General features: G+C 51.2%; 1 protein-coding gene and 1 long non-coding RNA gene across 2 annotated transcripts in view; one reads left to right on the top strand and one right to left on the bottom strand.

Moving 5' to 3' along the window:
* Positions 1-16019, top strand: part of TMEM178B (transmembrane protein 178B) — a 394544-nt gene extending 378525 nt beyond the window's left edge. The window contains exon 4 of the mRNA XM_037514569.1: positions 15762-16019. Coding sequence (XP_037370466.1) covers positions 15762-16012 — 251 coding nt within the window. The 3' untranslated portion in view covers positions 16013-16019. The remainder of the gene's footprint in view (positions 1-15761) is intronic.
* Positions 16020-18167: 2148 nt separating this feature from the next.
* LOC129145364 (uncharacterized) lies at positions 18168-19852 on the bottom strand. Its single transcript, XR_008550890.1, has 3 exons — positions 19753-19852; positions 19273-19365; positions 18168-18609 (listed from the first exon to the last, which is right to left on the bottom strand). It is a non-coding gene; the product is annotated as an uncharacterized LOC129145364 (long non-coding RNA).
* Positions 19853-20095: the final 243 nt, after the last annotated feature.

Raw genomic sequence — 20095 nt, forward strand, 5'->3', positions numbered from 1 at the left:
GATCTGATGGCGAAAGACACAACCCCACATAGTCATCATAGTCGACAAAGGGTGCCATTTTGAGGGGGTGGGTGGCAGAAAAAATGAAACTGATCCCATTCAAGGAATATTTCTTAGAGAATTAGTTAAACGAAGCTCTTCAGCTGAGGGCCTTATCTTTTCATATGCTCTGAGCCAGAAGGCAAAGCTTGGGGCTCATGTAGCCAAAAGAATAATCCTTACTTATGACTTCTGTAGCTCCCCCACCAACTCCCTTCACTCAATTGTCACCATGTCATGAAACTGCTTTCACAGGGACCTGCTTCCTCCTGTCTGCTCCACTGGTCACCTGCCCTTGACCCTCCTCTTCCTGACCCCACTCACCTCTCATCTTTTCTGAAACCCTCCTGTCTTCCGCCACCGCTCACTCATAATTTCCTGCTTTCTCTGTGCCTTTTCTGATTTCTTTGTGTTTTTCTATGCCTGTAAAAGTGCATTTCAACTCTCTTTTTCCCTGGGAACATGTCCCCTTGCCAACAACAGGGGCCCTCCTGTGGTTATTATCTCCGCACAGGTGAGCCCAGAACCTATGTAGGTAACAGTCTTTTTCTGCATTCTGGCCTCATATTTTCCTTTGTTCACTAGACATCTCCACCCTTCTAGATCCTCAAAGGCCTTGAACTAGGTCTTGTCCTCCATGTATTGCATATGTGCTAAACACCTGGCTCACTATAGGCACCTGAGCAGTGTCAGCTCCGCCCCTCCCCTGTCCCCCAGTGAGATGAGCTGCTTTTCTTGACTTCCTCAGCACATCAGTCTGTTACCTGAGTCACTTTCACTTTTCTGTTTCACCTGCGCCTTTCCATTGATCTTCAATATCTGCCAGTATTTCTTTTGCTGGTTCTTTGGGGCCCGTTTGCTCACTTCCCCTCCCTGAGTGCCATCTACAATGGCAGTCATTTAGGAGTCATTGGCCCTTGGTGGAAATCTCTGTCATGACCTTTAGTTGCTACCCTCTGAGCCTCCTTTTATTCTCCTGTAAAACTGAGGCGGTTGCTGACCCTGTAGATTGTTGTGTAGCTGAAATGAGACAGCATCAATAAAAGGCATCTAGCAGAGAATAAGTAATCCATAAATGCTCATTTCCACTCTTGCCACAAAACCCAACTTTATAGCATACTGTCTTTCTAAAATACATTTATTACCATGTCGTGTCTCTGAGGAAAAAACATTCTGAGTTCCATGGCCAATGTGTCCAGCCTGGAGTTCAAGTTAGCTGCCATCTTGACTGCCTTCAGCCACATGACCTTGCTCTACTCGAGCCCACTTGCCATTGCCTAGCTCTGTGCCACCTTTCTCTGCCTGTGCATTCACCAAGACTCAACTCACACTCAGAATCTTCCAGAAGCCTTTTTGAATCATCTTAATGAAAACCAGACTCCTCTGAACTCAGACACCACTTTGTGCCATTTTGATGGCCCTTGGCTCATTGTGAGTGGCCTGGATAACATAACAGAGACTGAATTCATTTCTTATCTCCCTTCTGGGTCGAAGGCCCCATGGTGGCTGGGGGCTCTTCCCTGTTGGCTGCTCCAGTTGTTATTTAGTTGGTCTTCATGTTAAACCTCAATATGGTTTCTGGTAACTTTGACTTATTGGGCTTGAGTCCTTTCTGCTAAAGTACCATCAATTAAAGTTAACACCATCTTCCTCTAACAGTTGTTTCAAATATTTGGAGATAACTATTGTACTTCTTAATCATCTGCTTTCTAAACTAAATTCAACTCGACCATTGGGTGCCTATGATGGGTGAGGCATTGTATGTAACTAGGGAGATACATACAAATAAGAACATGTATCGTCCCTGTTCTGAAGAGCTACCCGGGCAAGCAGTGGAGGCAGAGATTTGTATCATAACAGGGGGGACTGTAGGTGCACTGAGAAAGGGAACCCCTCTTTGCTGGGAGTGAGGAGAAACCTCCCAGGAGATCTAGTGATTGAGGCTGAAAGGGGAATCAAGTCAACTTGCTCTGTTCTTATCATTGCCCCTCAAAGGACTTTTTTTTTTTTTTTTTTTTTAGAGGCATGTTTTTTATTTATTTATTTATTTGTTCGTTTTTTTGTTTTGTTTATACATGCACTGGGTACAGTCAGAAGCACGGGAGGGTGAGAGAATTCACCAGAGCCACAGCGGGGAGCAGAGCAGGCAGAAGGACCGAAGTACACTGCTGAGGGGAGCAGCGGGCGGCAGGAGAGGTCTGCGCGCCATGTGGGACCCTCCTCCAGTGGCCGGGGAGCAGCCGGGGATGGAACCGGCGCCGCAGAGGCCGCGGGCAGCTTTGCAACCCAGCGCTCAACCGCTGCGCCACCGGGGAGGCCCACTCAAAGGACTTTTAATGTCCATCTATCAAGTGAAACTACTCCAGATTTAGAGTTGGCCACTTTTCAAAAGCAATATGCCAAGTCTTTATTTATTCATTCTAGTTTAGTATTTCACATGTCATTAATACGTTTCCATTTTTATATATCTCTGTAACTAAACTCTATGAATGAAGCAAAAAAAAAGTCCCTTTTATCTAAAAAAAATAATAATGCTTGAATAGCTTTATGTAAAATGAAAATGTAAATCAAATGTGATATTTGACCACCTAACTTTGACCCTGGATAGGAAGGAATGCCAACAGCTCTGTCCTTCCCATTGCTCCACTAACAAAACATAGGAATCTCTTCTTAAAGATTCAACCACACTCCCAGGCTATGATTTATATAATAATTAATTAAATACTCCCTCTAGCTCAGCTGTTAAAATTTGCAGGTAAGTTTTACTGAAATCACATCTCCCAGAAGGCTCTGGGTCACAGCCTCTTATAGGCCCTGAGTTTGTATGACCAAGGGCAGTTGGACAGTGTTCCTGCTTTATCTTAGTATTCCCACCTGGGCCCATAAATAGGAAATTTCTCTCCTCTCTTTAGAAAGATGTAGTTCCACCTTTTAAGGCCTTTCTTCCCAAGGGAGAAGAGGTAGCTGATTTCTCCGATTGGTGAGGTTGGAGAGGAGGTCCATTCATAGCACCCACCACCATCCAGGTCCTCTGTCCTTGCATACCCCTCCATGTGGCCAACATTCCTGAGGTTAAGACTCAGGCCAGTATCAGGGGACCAGTTGGGAGGGCTGTTTGTATTGTTTTTCTCTGGTCCACCAGTGTGAGTCAACACTTCTGGGTGTACAACTGCTCTAGAGACCTTGGCCTTCCCTTAGGCAGATCATTTTAAAATGGGGGGAAAGAATTGATGAGCTTGGTCATGGCCAGTGGTCCTGTCAGAGCTGCCATGTCAGTCTTGTTGGTGATAAAGTTGGTATCTTCTCCCTGTCTGTCTCCTTTCTTGACTCTTATTAGAGTTTGAATTCAGGAACTGAAGAGGAGTAACTATCATTCCCCAAATCTCCACAAGAAAAAAGGAACAAAAAGTATTTCTAGGGAGAGACACATTCACAAGCCAGTAGGATTGGAGGGAGGAACTGGCAGGAAAGGACTCCTTTGAGAGGGGAAGGTCCACACTAACTAGCCCCTTTGGGTCCTCATGTCACCACCTGCTGGGTTTTGTTTCCAGTCAACTGGAAAACTACAGAGAATTTTGTGTTCTGATCTTGATTCATTTCCTTTCTCGAACTCTCCTTCCTACCCTCAGGAAAACTCATGTGCCTCCATGAGTGTCAGTTTTGCTAGGTTCCCCCAGTTCTCTGAAAAAGTCAGCAGTACGATTTGATTCAATTCACTGAGCCTTGAGTATGAGGGGCACCCCAAAACTCTTACCGGCCTCTTCTCCCAATCTCATCATCTAGTTGATAAATCTTAAACCATGGGGGGAAAGACAACAGCTGTACTGCTTTTAGGCCTGTATTCCAGCATAGCCATAGGAAATAACTGTGATGAGAGACAACTACTAAGTAGTAAAGCAAGGACATCAATCCTGACTCTGGTACTTACTATCTGTGTGACCTTGGGCAGATTACTTAACATTTCTATGCCTCATTCTTCTCATCCAGACCACCTAAGGGTGCTTTGAGAATTCAAAGGGTAAACATTTGTAAAGCACTTGAAACAATGCCTGTCACCTTATAAATATTGCATATAAGTGTTCGGTCCATAAAGCTAAATATGCATCCAGTGATATGTCGGTGAGGGGACACATGCAAAAATCACTCGGGTATAGGTTTTCATCTCAAAAAAAAGGCCTGGCCAAGTTGACAGCAGTGCTTGGCATATGGGGAGAAACCAAACCAGGTGGCAGGCTTGCCTGATCTTTTGGCTACCACCCCAAGCCTCTTCCTCTACTAATTAACATGGCATTGGCTTGGATCAGATAGGGCAGGCGCCAGAGATTTCTTTCAGGAGCCAATTTCTTCCAGATACTTAAACAGCTGGGTCCAAATCCTTCCACATTTAAAATCAAGGCAATTTGAGCTGAGCCTCATATGCACATTGATATCAAATAATGACACCTAATGGCTCATCCGCCAGCCCTTCTGTGCATGTCAGGAAGTGAGAAGCCAAATCTTCTCTCCAGGGTGGCTCATGTTTGACAAGATAAGTGACAACCAGGCCTAGAGCAGTTCAGAGAGACTGGCACCTTCTTACCCTAATACCTGGAGTCAGGGGATCACTAAATGGGAAGGATCTCAGAGATCTGGCCTACCCCCTGGATATTTGTGGCTAAGGGGAATCATGATACAGAGAAATGAGGTGGTTTGTCTCTTTACGGGCAGGGATGGGACCTGAACTCAGATTTTCTGATTTTTTGGTGGAGGTCCCTTTCAACCGAGTCACACCCCATCAGTTGCCCCTCCTCTACCAGGTGCGGCTGTGGGTGAACTTGGGGCAGCCCTGGCCAGGAGGCTTATGACTACTAAGACAAGACCTGAAATGTAATGCTAGATCTGCTTATACCGGCAGTCATGCTGGCCCCGAGGGTGACAGGGCTTTCTCTGCAAAAGCCTCCAAGGAAGATAAATAACCAGAGAACCAGAAATCTGTGACCTCAGAGCTGGTCTGCAGAAGTCTGGTATTGCTTCAAGTGTTGCCCCCAGAAAGGAACCCAGGCAAGATTGCCCTCTGCCCTCGAGGATCTCAAAGTTTGCTCCACAGACCATTATCGTCTGCCCAGAAAAAGTAGGAGAGAAAAGAGAAGCGGGGGCAGGAAGATGGCATCTCTGAGTGACTCTGCTCTTGGAGGCTCACTTTCGCAGCTTGAGGATGCTCCTTTTTGCACAGCTGCAGATGCCACTCTCAGCTTACTCAAGAAGCCAGTTGGATCCCACTGTCATCACTGAACCAAGGCCCAGATGGATAGGGAGCTGCAAAGATTCCCACTGAGAAAGATGTGATGCCGCACTCTTGACTAACTTGCTTTCTAGAACTCTCTTTCCTACCCTGTATAGAAAGCTCACAGATCACCACAGACCATCCACTTTGGAAGCATGAACTATCACGGTCAGGTGGGCGGAAGTGGAGTGGGCCAGCGGTAGCTTTCCTGGAGCCTGTTGTTTCTAATGGGAGCAATGGGAACAAGTATAGTGGATCGGGCTCAGATTTTTCTGCAGTCCAATATACAGTTTGAGGCGTCAAAGCAAAGCAAAATAAAGTATTTGCTCTGCTACTTATGCTTGGGACCTTCAGCAAATTATTTCACTTAGGATTCCTATGTGAAGTACATAATTTTTGTGCTGTATACATATATATGTGTATATGTATATATACACACACGTACATTTATATGCACAGATGTGTATAAAATATGAATCCATATACATAGGTATATATAATTTGCGTGTATATTTAAATATACATGTAATCTCACAGCAGCCTCAAGAAGTATAGACGATATAAAAATTGAGACTTGAGCCAAGTGCCTGTACCTGAATTACTCATTGTGCTCACCGAGGGGTTTCCCAGGTCGAGTGGTGGCTGGGTTTTAACAAAAGAAGGAAAAAGGAAATATGCACCATGTGGGATAAAAGTGATGTAAGATGGCTCTCACAGCCACTGTAGGTAGGTGTTTAACAAGTGAGGATAGGATAACTCATGAGGATGGCATGCCAGGTCTCTGTTCTAGAGGAATCGGGCTCAGAACTTACAAAATTTCCCCAACTCAAGTCCTTTATGGATTCCCCACACTTCTCTTAGGCCTAGTTCCTTTGTACCCATCCTAATTGAAAACTGGGCCTTACAAGCGCCTTCACAAACCCACCCACATCATCACACGAACGCCCCCTGGAGGCTGTCACCTCTGCGAGCCCAAAGATTGCCAAGGGAGGTGTGGTTCAGCAGTGTGTTCTGAGATCTTCCAAGTCTAGCAGTTTTGACTCCCACAAAGTCCAGAGAAGGCAGAGTCCCGCCTGATCACTCTCTCTGATCTCTGGCGAGCACAGTTGCTTCCATGGTATAGCATTGACCCTGGGACGGGCGTGGGGAGCAGGAAGGGTGTGATGGAGGTGGAAACTGCAACCAGTTTTTTTTGTATCCTCCAGAATAATTTTTCCTCATTCTCCCTGAAAGCTTTCCATTTCTAATATTATACCTTACCTCTAAGAAGGCAATTTTAACTTCCCTAAGCCTTCACACATGTATTAGTATCACTCTTCAAAATAATCCTGCAGAGCAGATATTATTCCCTCTATTTCTGTAAAAATAAAAATGCTTCCAGAAACCCATTGAAATACAAGATGGGCGTGGCCACAGGAGGGTTCTCCCACAGATGTGCACAGACCTCAGCAATCACAGAACAGTTGGAGGAGGGAGGGAGGATGGGAGGAGCAGACAAAGTGTCTATTTCATTCCCTTATAGCTGTCAAAAATCTCCATAGCATAGAAATCCCTTTTCTTCCAGTGATCTGGATTTACTGCTCAGTGCAGTGCAAGCTATAATACAAAGGGAGTCACCATGACCATACCAGTTCCGGAGAAAGTTCCAGTCTATCTGAACACAAACCAAAACGGGACAAGAGAGAGTCACTATAATTAATTCTCAGAAGGCCTGTTCCAGACCAGAAAACTTTTAGGAATCAGAAAATGTGTGGATTATCTTGGGCTGGGTATACCAAGCAAAGCCTCGCTGGGAGCCTGGGGACTTGGCTTGAACCATGATGGACAACCACAGGAGGGTGTAAGGACTCTGTGTAGATGGGGTGGAGTCACAGAGACGGGAGAGCGAGAGCGGGGCTCTGACCCTGGGAAAGTTCCATCACAGAAAAGCACTTTGACCTCCTACCAGGATTCTTCCCCTTGCTGAGCCCTTTAGTCTCCCCAGTTTATAAAGCCTTCAGTGCAATGGCCTCAGGGCTACTGCTCTTGTGAGCAAATCTAAACCATTAACCAAAAGAAGTAAGTGGGGGTGAGCCTCGATCGATACGCTACTGAGGGAGACTGGATGGAGCAAACACCACCAGAGGTGGCACCTAGTTCTTTACAACTGTGTGTAGGTGAGAGTGGCCAGGAAGCTGGAATAAGTCTTCTCTCACCATGCACTGCAATGCTATGTTAATAACCAGTGATTCTGTGTGCATCTGTGAGATGGCCAGGGCTGCCAGCTAAACCCCACAGACTGGGTGGCTTACCTGAGTGAAACTTCCTTTCTTGAGGTCCTGGAGGCTAGCTGCCCAGCGGCAAGGTACCGCTGTTTCCTGAGGCCTCTGTTCTCAGCTTGCAGACAGTGGCCTTTTTCTCCCTATTCTTGTGGTCTTCGCTCTGTGCTTGCCCTGGCTGGTCTCTTTGTATGTCCTAAACTCTTCTTATCTGGGCTCTAGTCAGATTGGAGTGGGATCCAACCTGATGGCCTGATTTTAAAATACTTACCTCTTAAGGCCCTACCTCCAAGACAGTCCTGTGCTGAGGCACAGAGATTAGGGCTCCCACTATGTAAGGATACACTTCAGTCCCTGAGGCCTGTTTTTAGATTAGGTGGCCGCCTGTAGAGATACAGAAACCCAGGGGTAAGTCTGCAGGTTCTGTGACAGGAGGAGCCGAGGGAGGGCCTGGGCCACGGCTTTCCAGGCAGCCTGACATGACATGCACATCCACAAGGATGCTTCTGCAGTGACAGCTTCGCAGCAACCTGTCAAACCAGGGTCAGAGCAAAGGCCCTGTGGCCCCGTGGCAGCAAGGGAATAGGCGAGGGTAGGGAGGCATCCTTGCCCACTCCCAAGAGCAGAAAATGCCATGCAGATGGCTCTCTGGCCCTAGAAAGCAGCAACATTTCTGCTCCAGTGAAGTGTTGGGCATTCTCATTCTCCCTGCCCACCTGCACCAGTGGGTCAGTCCCTGTTGTGGCATTACTGCAGCACAGTCATCCCTGCAACAGCCTGGTGGTGTCGCAGACCCAGCCTCGGGAACACAAATGCCGCCTGCCCTGGGGTGGGTTGGCATTCATGCAGGGCCACTGCCGAGGGCCTGGGCAGAGTCTGCAGTCAGCTGAATGATTGTTGTCCTGCTGGGGGGCCACATCCCCTGCAGTGTGTTATCCTCAGGCATCCATTGCCAGCCCCTGCTCATCCACAGAAGGCCTAAGGCACCTTGGATGTAAAACCCTGGGTGACCTGCCCATGGGCTGCCGCTGATGCAATGGTGTGTAAGTCAACAGTAATTTATATTCTGTGCAGGTCTGAGCAAAGCTATAAAGTGCTCTGAGAGCTAAATGCTACTGAGGCATTTAATCTAAGCAAAGGAAAGCTTTAGTAGACACCAGCCTCCTCGGCTGCACACGGTGCTGTTGGAGGAGAAGGGATCCTGTCTCTGTTTGCTGATTTGCTTCCTTACAGTTTTCTAGATCCAAGAAGGGCTGGGGGGAGGAGCCAAAGGAGGGCCTGGGCCACGGCTTTCCAGGCAGACTGACATGACATGCACATCCACAAGGACGCTTCTGCAGTGACAGCTTCGCAGCAACCGGTCAGGCCAGGGTCAGAGCAAAGGCCCCGTGGCAGCAAGGGAACGGGCAAGGGTAGGGAGGCATCCTTGCCACTCCCAAGAGCAGAAAATGTCATGCAGATGGCTCTCTGGCCCTAGAAAGCAGCTGCACTTCTGCTCCAGTGAAGTTTTGGGCACATAAGGAATAGACATTTGGGAGGATGCCCGTGCTCGCAATATGTAACTGCCCTGGATTCCTGAGAACCTTCTTGAGTGCCTCGGTTTCCTAGGTGATGGCTTCTTGAATTAGAGCATTTCTGCAGCTGAGTCTGAGGGCTCCATTTTGATGCTGGTTCTCCACGGGGCCCATTGCTGCGGCCTGGCTGCGTGGCTTCTCCGATCTCCCTAAGGGACATGGAGACACACATCCTTGCACGGCCCTTCCTGTGCATGCTCCTACGGCAGCAGCCACACAGGAGGCCCGCACGGCCACCCTGCATTCCTGCCGTCCATGCTCAGCGGCAAACTGAGCACGAGCTTAACACCAGACTCTCAACACCAGCTAACAAATCGCTTGGTAATTAACCTTTAAGGTGGTGCTGGGATAGAACCTTTATGAGGTGGCTGATTAAGTGTTTTCTGGTGAAATTTCAGAGTTGCAAAAGAATTAGCAGCCCCCAAACAATGCTATCCCAGTCTGGCATCTGGGGAGCCGACTTTCTATGCTTTTGCTGGGTTCAGACGTCTGTTTTCTCTAATTCAGAAGCAGGGCTGAGTTGGTGTTGTTATGGGAGCGCCCTGATGGACACCAGAGTGGAGAGCAGGACAGCGAGGGAGCCTGTGTGGAGCATGGCCAGATTGCCCCACTTGGCCCACAACTTTCCAGTTTTAGGACTGAAGTTTCCATGTTCCAGGGACTCTCCCGCCCCCGCCAACGCCCAGGCAGACAGGAATGGTTGGTCACCCTCCCAGGGAAGCAAGACTCTGTAAGAACAGGAAGTCAGGGACTTAAAGGAATTGGGCTTATTGGGGGGACGCTGCAAATCTGTGTGTGGCCGGGAACATACACTCCCTGCTTTATGACATCACAGAACATCACATTGCCCTGTGACTCAGTCACATCAGAGGAGAGAGGTTGCCCGAAAGCGTGTGTGATGTGGGGTGAGAGGGGAGCCCCAAGTCTGAAAAGACAAGTGGAGGATGAGATTAAGGAGCCGTAAAGGGACGTCCAGAGAACCTGGACCCAGGGGCAGCTTGCAAACCAAAAGAAGATAGATCCAATCAGGAAGACACTGTCAAACAGCCAAGAAACAAAAATTGGGGGAAAAACTGGAGTCTCAGATTTGGCAACTGGGGAGCATTGATGAGAGATGGCAGCAGTGTGCAGGCAGCGGGCAGGGCGATGTATTTGGTGTTGGAACGGTCGGCGCTCTGGGCATGGAAACTGTTTCCTCCCTCACCCTCACTCCAGCCTCAGCTGTGTCCTGAGTGGAGGGGGCGGTGGGCCTCTGGAGGGGATGGCCCCCCCAGACACCCCCAGTCCTCCCCTCCTGCAGCCAGGTGTGCACTTGCAGATAGGAGCAGCAGGGTGGGGACTTGGGTTGAAGGTGCCCTTCTGTGGGTGAGTCCTGAAAGAGATTCAGGTGGGGATCGTCACAAGGAAGCAGGTGTGGAGTTGGAACAATCAAAAGTCTGCTGTTATGTTTACATGGTCTGTTCCACCTGTGGCCAAGCCGGCCCACTAACAGGTAGAGTTTCCAGATGGGGACCCCAGAGCTCAGGGGACTGGTGGGGGGCACCAATCATTTGATGCTGGCAAGTCTGATTAGCACAGACTCTCGGGTTACAGCTACTCAGGGCGATGCCATCTCATCCAACTGGACTTCCAGTGTGCTGAGTTCATGTGAGTGGGAGTCCAGTATAGAGAGGAGTCATTAGATTTCACTTCTTACTCCAACCAGCTGCAGCTGACCAGTTGGGGCTGGTTGCCTGGAGAGCAGGGCTGAGTAGGCGTCTGAGGACCCTTACCAGACCAGCAGGAATGAGGGTGGAGATTGATTAGCTCTTTCTGCCAAAGGCATGGATTCATAACAAATAGAGCAGTCAGTGGCCTTTGCAGTCCAGAGTTCTCATAATGACACATCCTTAGGTCCCCTTGCAAATGGATAAGGCAAGTCCTCTTCAAAAATGTTTAAGTCATTGGAATTCGAAATTCAAATGAAATTTCACATAGAAACTGATTAGAACAGGGCTATTCTGGCCAAGTGGAGGATGCTAGAAAGCTCTTCATCCTCTCCCTTTCCCAGAGGCAGATACTGAGAAACCTCCAAAGAGTGTAGTTTGAGCATCACTGGGAGGCACAGCTTTGGAAGAGGGTGGCAAGGATGACAATGGAATTGGCATCTGAACAAAACCTGAAGAACAGCAAGTGCAAAGGCCCTGGGGTGCATACTAGCTTAGCTAGTTTGAGATACACAGCGCCCTGTCCTGTGGCTACATGTGAGGGGCGTGGGGGTCAAGGTGAAAACGGAGGTGAGAGATGCAGGCGGGGCTAGGCCGAGGTCAGGCCATATGGGCCAGATAAGGAGTTTGGGTTTTATTTGAAGTGTGACAGGAAGCTGCTGGAGGCTTTAAACTGGGGAGAAAATTATAATTAATCTGTTTAAACATTTAAAACTGCACGGGTTGTTATATGGGGGCAGGAGTAGAAGCGGGGCACAGTGGTCTGGGGAAATAATGGTGGACGCCTGACCTGGATGGTATATAGGGGGTGTTTCTGAAATAGGGCTGCAGAGTGGTACGCTGGTATGTTCCTCATCTTGACATAGAGAGCTAGGACAGGGGGACCTGAGATTGAAGGAGGGGTTCTCTCTAGACCTGGCAGGGTGACCCTTCTTGTTCATGGCCTGCAGATCCTGTTCCTCCTTCAAGGCCTCACTTCCTTCAGGATACCCTCCCTGGCCCAGTTTGATGGGTCCATCAGCGAGGAGATCCTTACCATGTACTGCTGGATATTATTCTTTTTTTCCTAAAGTCTACTAGATCTAGGAGAGAGCTTCTAATCACCCGTTCCAGCTCTCTGATTTTACAGGTGAGGGGACCAAATTCAGGGCTGATACTAAATTCAGGTCTCCTAATCCCCAGTCTGCTGCTGTTTCTACTTCATCTGCAACTTTCCATTTCTGTGTCTCATATGCCAACTAGATTACAAGCTTTTCCCCCGAATCTTTTTATTTTAGATTTAATTAAAGATTCTCAAGAGCAGGGATCACATCTTATTCTTCTTTTTATCTCCCCAGCATCTAGCATAATGCTTGGAACACACATAGACATTCAACAAATATTTGCTGATTAGCTGCTCGACCCATGACTCTGTGGGTCACGGATTGCACTACCCTGGGAGCATCGTCCTCCCTCTGACCATGGCGTCTACTGCCTCCCCACACCAGCCACCACATGGCTGACAGCCAGCTGGCTGCTGCTGGGCCTGCTTACCTGGCCAGGGTGACACCTGACCCTTCCTCCAGCAGGGTCTGTGTCTGCTTCTGCAGCACGTAGCTGAGCCTCGCTCCAAAGGGAAGGGCTTGGGCAGAGTTCTTTTCATTTCATTGTTACACTCTGAACACAATTAGTCTTAGAGTCTGATTGGAATTAGGCCCAAACCCCAAGACAAAGGGGAATTATTAAGATGTGTCTATGCGTTGTGATTTTTGCCTTCCTTGGAACCTCACTATCTATCAATAAGCACTTAGGAGAAATAAAATGACAGATTCTAAAGAGTGAGTCACAGCGGCCATGGTCTGCTATTGTGGGGGAGAAGACTTCATTCTTGCTCAAGGGAGTACTGTAGTTTGGGTAGAGGGTAGGAGGTGGCGACCCTGAGTGTTGTAAATACCACCACCCCTTAGTTGAGGTATGTTCTCAGAGGCAGTTAAACTGTCATTGTGCCCCAGGGCTCCCCAGTAAATTGGTGGCAGGTATGGAGTTTTGCACGTCAATGAACTGTCAATCCACAGGTCTGAGAGTTGGGTCCACCAACCTGGCCCAAAGGCTTGGTCAGGCAGGGTCCTCAGCCACCCCGTCCCCAGCTCCCACATTCCCCGGGACTCTGTCACGTTTGTCAAAGTGCAGCCATTTCAATGGTCAGAACGTGCTGCTGAATGATCACAGTCACATGTCATTCTTTGCCCATTCACTGGAACCTGCCGGGGGACGGCAGACACCCACTTCTTGCTCAAATAGAAAATAGCATGTGTCGAAACTCAGAACCTTTCAGAACCTTTACTAACGAATTGCACACATGGCTTAAAAGACCATCTTAAGTGAGGCCTGGAAAGCTTTTTCCCTTCTATGTGAATATTGACAAGAATTAGAAACAACAGAAATCTTAAAAGTTCTAAAGATAAGAACTGACAGGAAGTTAACGGAGGAGCACCCTCCGATTAAGCCATTAACATCACATAACAAATGTGATCAGCAAGTTGGGCCACTGCCAGCTAGTGATTAGATCCACAGAGTCCGAGTCTCCTGTGTCTCCTGTGGGGCCTGTGCACCCTGTTCCTGTTCACAAGGAACACCGTTGAAATGGCCACTCAGCACCGCAACTTGGGAAGATCAGACTTCCTTGAGGTGGAGCTTATTGCCCAGAATAAATCACCGGACTTAGTCAGGAGGATCGAGAAGCCTCTGACCAGAAGAAATGTCTTCTTTTTCTAAAGTGTGCTTTGTAGACACTGTTTGTATGAAGTCCTTGAGTGACCTCGTCATATCCAGAGTTTCCATTTATAAGATGATGACTCAGTTCCCACTTCTAGCTCAGAACTTTCTCGTAGGCTCTAGATTCATGGCTCCAAGTGTCTGGACATCCCATGTTTCAAATGTTTGAAGTCAACATACATGCTCGCACATGCACACACATGCACACTCTCACAAACACACACTTCCTGTCCTAAACCTCAGTTTTAGGAAATGACATCAGGCCTCCAAACGGAAACATACTCGCACAAGCAGGCCAGCTTGGTTTGTTGGAATTTACGTGATTTGAAACTAGTGTCAAAATGAAGCTGTCTTGAGCTCCCGCTCTCCCAGGCAGGGGCTTCTCCTCCCCTTTTCCCGCAGGCTGCCCCCTTCCTCCTGGCCCGCCTCTGCTTCTGCCCTGCCTGGATCTCTGTCTCCAGGTTCCACCAAGGACCTAATGTTACAGGGCAGGGAGAGGGGCATCCCAGAGCCCCCAAACCTGCCTACTCTAAATAGGTTCTGCCGTCTGCTGCATCAAGACAAAACATATAAGAGCTTCAGTGGAAAGGAACATTAATACAGTTAGTGTGCAATACAGACGAGACAGAGAATATAGTTTCTAAATCTAGCACCCAGAGTTACCCATCCCCTCGTGAATAAATGTCCAGCCAAACAGGACCAGCCCAGAGCAAGGCCTGAAAGCCTGTCACTAGTCTAAAGCGCCTTCTGGTGGGAAACCATAAAGATGGGTCAAAAACAGACAAGTCTGCGAGGAAAAGAGCAAAATGAAAACCAAGATAAAAGCTGCCATCGTCACCCTCCCCACGGGTCTCACCACATCTGTTCCAGCCAGGCCAGGACCAAGAAGCAAGTGCAGCTTCTTCACATGTCTCTGCTCCAGGTGCCTCCGCTAGGGCTCCTGCTTGCTCCCCATCCTGTTTCCTGCCCCAGTCTCCTCTCCAGCTGCTTCTCCTCCCTGCTCATCCACCCTCCTTTGGGTGGGGCAGGGAACCTGGAACCTCCCCTTTTCCTGGGACCACCCCATAATACAAAAACAACAGTCTCCCAGGCTGGTCAACAAATCATCTAAGGAACTTTGAAAAAGGGAAGACCCTGTCACCTGAGAGATTCTGAAAGTATGGGGTGAGGCCAGGGAGCCCCAGAAACCATCCTAAAATTCCATCTGAAGCCCCCACTGCAGGAGGAACCCAGGGTGCTTTGTCGCTTCCCCAAGTTTGGGGCCCCTGTTTTCCCAAATAATGATGATATGGGTTTGAACACAGTGGCTGTTGCTACACACATGTGCACAAGCGCGCACACACATGTGCACATACATGTGGCATCTGTGTCCAGTTCACTGCTGAGTCAAGATTGTCAGTTACCTCTAAAAGCTGTCAGTCAGTAAACAACCGTTCACTCCTATCCCGCCGAGCCCCCCACTTGCCCTCCCCACCCCCATGACTGAAGCAGGCCCCTCACCTGCACCTCCTCACCTAGTGGCCTCTGGAAGGGCAGATCTACATGAAACCCCCAGAGCACCTGAGCCCTGCAGGCCCGGCCTCTCCCAGCAGCCCCAGCGGCCTTCCCAGACTAGACCGAGTCTTCAGCGGTGAGGAGTCGCATGCGGTGTTTCCCAGAGTCTTTGATTCTGCTGCCTGGCATAGCTGATAGGTGTTCCGCGGAAAACACTTTGGGAAAATGTCTCTGAGGAGAGGGCAAAGGGCTTGGTGAGTCGATTATGGGAAAACCCAACCCTGTATAAGACGTTATATGTAAGACAGGAAGGGAGAGAGTTTCCTCTTTACAGAACTAGCCAACAGGTGTTTTCTGCATCGTGGAAGAAAGATAATGAATTTTCAATGCTTTACAGAAAGGAGCCAGTGGCTCTGCTGCCTCTCTCCGCCCTCCACAACACCCTCGTGAGATCCTTGTTCAGTAATTCCCCTGGCGATCTAGACTGAGGCGCTGGGACCCCCAGGGCTGCCCGCCGCTCCTTCAGTGCTTCCAGATAGCGATCCTGTTGGCTGCTCCCACCTGACTCATTTTTTTCTGCTCAAGAGAATTGAAAATGTAATAACCCTCGCCTCTCTCCCCCCCCCCCTGCCTGCCTCCCTGCCCCTCCCCATGTTTCTTCCTTGTCCTCCAGGAACCTTCTGCATCATTTCACTGTGCACCTGTGTGGCCGGGATCAACTTCGAGCTGTCCCGCTACCCGCGCTACCTGTACGGGCTCCCCGACGACATCAGCCATGGCTACGGATGGTCCATGTTCTGCGCGTGGGGGGGCCTGGGCCTCACACTCATCTCGGGCTTCTTCTGTACCTTGGCCCCTTCTGTCCAACCTGTCCCGAGGACCAACTGCCCTAAATCCAGACCCGAGAATGGGACAGTGTGCTAAAAAACAAACCCACACCTATATATATATAAATATATATATATAATATACATATATAAAACCGAACTCAATCAAGATGATGCCAGTGCCAAGGTAGAGTTGACTGGCTCAGGCACCTGCATCGTGCCCGACTCTGTGTTGCCTCATCGCCGAGATGGGGGATCACCCCCATCCTGTGGCTCTTCCATCACTTCTTAACTCTTGGCTCCATGGTCTCCTGACGACAGAGTGAAGGTCACTGCCGCGTCTTGGTCCCCGGCCCTCTCGAGGACAGGGTGGGAGCTGGGCAGGGACGGGGCCAGCGGTCTGAAGGCTCGCGTGGAGGGAAGGTCGTGCCACCTGCTGAGCCCGCGGGAGAGACACACCCACCGGCCACCTCCCCCGGGAAGCGAAGCCCGTAGTGCCTGGAACGTAAGCAAACCCTGGAAGGTCCCCTGCGCTTCCCGGCCCCGCGTCCTCCTGGCCCGCCAGCCACAGGCGAGAGGTGGGAGAGGAAACAGACTGAGGAGGAAGTTTTCTCTTTGCTGCCAACTTTGGGACACAGCCTTAGCGGTGGGATGGGGGTCGGAACGACACGCTGAGGGCAAGTTCCCATCGGGGCAGGACAGAGGACGCGCAGAAGCCCGGTCTCCCCTGCCAGCTGCCTTACACCCAGTGCACCAGGAGGCCGCCCGCCCCCCGCGCCCCGGGCAGATGCGGGCCTTGGAGCGATGTGTGATGTGTGTGAGTGTGGGTGTGGGTGACGACTTCCGGTGATTTCCTTTCTTTTCTCCTTTTCGCCTTTTAAATAGAAACACTGCATTTTGACCGTTGTCTCTGTCATCGGTGTCGGTTTCATGGCCCAGGATGGGGGCCAGGAGCCCGGGGCGGGACAGCGAGGGGCAGGCCTGGACGGGGTGCCGGCTCTGCAGCTGGAGTGTGCGTGCGTGGGGGTCCTCGGTGTGGGGGTTCTCGGAGTTGCTGTTGCATTTTTCTGTTACCTGTAGTACAGCTGAAATCCCCGGCGGGCAGAACCCAGAACAGAACCACAGTGTCAGCGGCCCCTGGGGTTCTGCCGTGGCCGAGCGGGGACGCCGCAGGAGTTAGTCCTCGGCTGTGGAAGGTCGAGACGCAGCCGGGCGCCTCCGCACCAAGAGAAGGGGGACTCGGCTGAGGAGGGAGAAGGCATGTGCCCTCGGCTGCTGTCCTGCATCTACCAATCAAGACCCTTCCCTCCCCATCGTGGAAGCTGTCCTTTGTCACTGGACATCGGCCCCTTTTCTGGGGACCACCTCTGTACAGATAGAAGAAAATGGGTCCCATGCAGAGCGCCCCTCCAGGCCCCATGGGCTCGTGTGTATGATATTGTGTAAATTCCCGAGGACTCTACTCCACCCCCCGCCCCCTGGGTCTGCAAGGCCATGAATCCCAGAATAGCCGGCTCGGTGGCTGGCACCCAGAGGTGGCAGAAGTGCGGCCCAGTTGCTCACGCTCCTTGAGCAAACCGGCCGGCGGGCTTGGGCTGCGAGGTCGGCGGGAGCGTGTGCGGCGGCAGCGCAGGAGCAGGGAGCAGTGGGCAGGCTGGCGACGGTCCCCTGTCACCGCAGCCGCCCTGCGGGGTCCGCAGCCTCAGGGGGCCAGGAGAGAATCCCCAGCCATGCCGCTGCGGGTCGGCCACGTTGCTGAGAATTCAATTGCTTCATAAATAAATAGGGAGGGGGATTTTGCCCCCCGCCCAGCAGCCTTCTTCCCCACCCGTGTTCCTTGTTCCATCGACCCGCCTCCCCGCCTGCCGTGCAGCCAGCCTCCACCTTCTCGCCTCCAAAGCGCTCACCTTCCCCCACATCCACCGGGCTACAGGTTCTGCCTGTCTCCTCTGCTCCTCCTGGCCCTGTGTGTGCGTGTCATTCACATCCAGATAGAGGCGTGACGTGTGCGAGTGAGCTCGAGTGTGCTCTGTGTGTGTGCCTCTGGTGCATAGCGTGTGTTTGTGTCAGTGTGTACCTGGACGCAGGCCTGGGGTGCCACGCAGGCTCCCGTGGCCCTGTGCAGCTGCCATGAGGTGCAGGGCAGAGCGGGGCAAGGGCCGTTCGCTTCCCCTTGAGGTTCTGAGCATTGTTTCTGAGGCGAAGGATCTACTCCTTGAGAAGAAAGATAGTTTTCAGGAAAACCCATTTTTTTCAGTTGTACAGAGAATTTTCTTTGGGGCAGGGAGTGAGATTTCCCCATGGCAGGAAGGGCCTCCGTGGGCTGGAGGAAAAGCCAGAAGTGTCCAGGTTGAGTGGCCCCTGTGTCTTCCAGACATCGTGGGCTCTGCCAGCGGGCAGGTGTAGGTGAACATGGCTGTGCATTTGGGGCAGAGGGCTTATCAGTGACTGCACCCGCATTCCAGCCACTTTCCAGTACTGGAAATTTCCAGGAGGGAAGAAATCCTGGCTGGGGCAGGTGGCTGTCAATCCCTTAAACTTTGCTCAAATATCTCGATCTGAGGACCCTCCCTCACAGACCTGCTCTCCTGCCCTTGCCGGAGCAGGTCATCTCCTCTCCACCTTCAGTCTCTCTGACAGACCTCCAGCACAGCCCGTGCATCCCTTGGCAACACTGAGACGTTAGGAAGATTCCTACGAAAGACGAAGCCCGCCCTCTTCAGTCACCGTCCGCACAGCTGGATCATGGCTGCCTGTTCCACAGCGTGCGCGGAGAGGTAAAGGGACACACACACGAGGCCAAACAAAAATGGCCATGTGGCTGGAACGGAAGCCCAGAACAGGTGGCCAGTGCTGGCCAGCGGGAGAGCTGCCCGGTGACCGTGATCCCTCCAGCGGGGGGCTGGGCCCAGGGTAAGACGCGCATTCCAGCAGTTTGGGCGGCTCTCCATGGCGAGCTGGCTGGGCAGGGGAGGGGAGGGAGGCGCAGTCTCGACCTCAGGGTTCTTCCAGTCCCACTGCTATTTCCAGACCCAAGTACAGTCCAACCTCCCCACGGGATTTAGGGTCAGCAGCTCCCCTGAGCCCCCAGCCCAGGTCAAGCTCAGATCCCTTACACACGTGTGCCCAAGGCTGTGGCCGAGTAGGCCTCACGAGCCCCATGCCCGTCCACCTTGAGCAGGGCCCTTCCAGCTCGCCTTCCCGCCCTGCCCTACGAGACTGGAGGTCCAGGAACAGGGGCGCCTGCCTGAAGCAGTCCCATCTCTTTCTTTCCCCTTTTGGGGAGTTAAGGTTTCTTCTTGTTTCCTTTTCCTCCCCACAGCCACTCCCCTCCTGCAGCCACTTAGCAGCTCTCACAGTTCAGGAATTCTCTCTAGAGAGGCTCGTCCGCCCCAGCAGCCCCTCGCTTGCGCATGGCGGTGCAGGTTTCACAAGGAGGCCCGGGGCTCCCTGGCACCAAAAGATAATGCAGTTTAAAATGTGCCTGTTCCCACTTCAAGCCTCCCACAAGCCCCGGCCTTTCAGCTACCACTCCCTTTCCACTTCAGGGACCACAGCGTCACAAGGACTCGACAGCTCCACCAAGTCAGCACGAGGCTTCCATGTCCAAGTGCAGCATCCCTGGCCCAGAGGCCTCTGGTCTATTCTCTTGCTGGGGGTGAGCGGTCCACCCCCACCCAGCAATGCTGGCCCTTCCTTTGATAAAGGAAGAAGCTTTTGCAAGACCGAGGCCAGGCCGTACCCCTTCACCTCCACCTCCACGTTCATGACTTGAGGCCTAAAGGGGAAAGTTCCCGGTGGTGCTGTCCTGATCTAGGGGGAGGAGGTGCTGTTTACGTGACTCTGAATCGGCTGAGCTGAGTCAAATCCAGAATAATGAGATCAAGCGCAGGGACATTTAGAAGCTGCTCGGTCTTGCCCCGGCCGCTCCTGAGAATGTCCGTTAACTGACCTCCAGGGGCTGGGCAAGGGGCGGGATGCCTGCTCTCTGCTCGTCTGGGGTTCAGTTCATGTGGGAAGCTTGGTTCCTACTTCTGATTCAGACAAGCAGCTAAAGTGAAGCTGTTTTTCTGAAGAGGTTCCCCGTGCTCCAGGGACACCCCGTCCCAATGGACACCCCATCCCAATGGACACGTCCAGGGAAATAGGATGAGTCATCACAAGAGGTGAGGTCACCCCG

Source organism: Talpa occidentalis, unplaced genomic scaffold (genome assembly GCF_014898055.3).
Source record: "Talpa occidentalis isolate TD23 unplaced genomic scaffold, MPIMG_talOcc4v2.1, whole genome shotgun sequence".
In the NCBI taxonomy this organism is placed as follows: domain Eukaryota; kingdom Metazoa; phylum Chordata; class Mammalia; order Eulipotyphla; family Talpidae; genus Talpa; species Talpa occidentalis.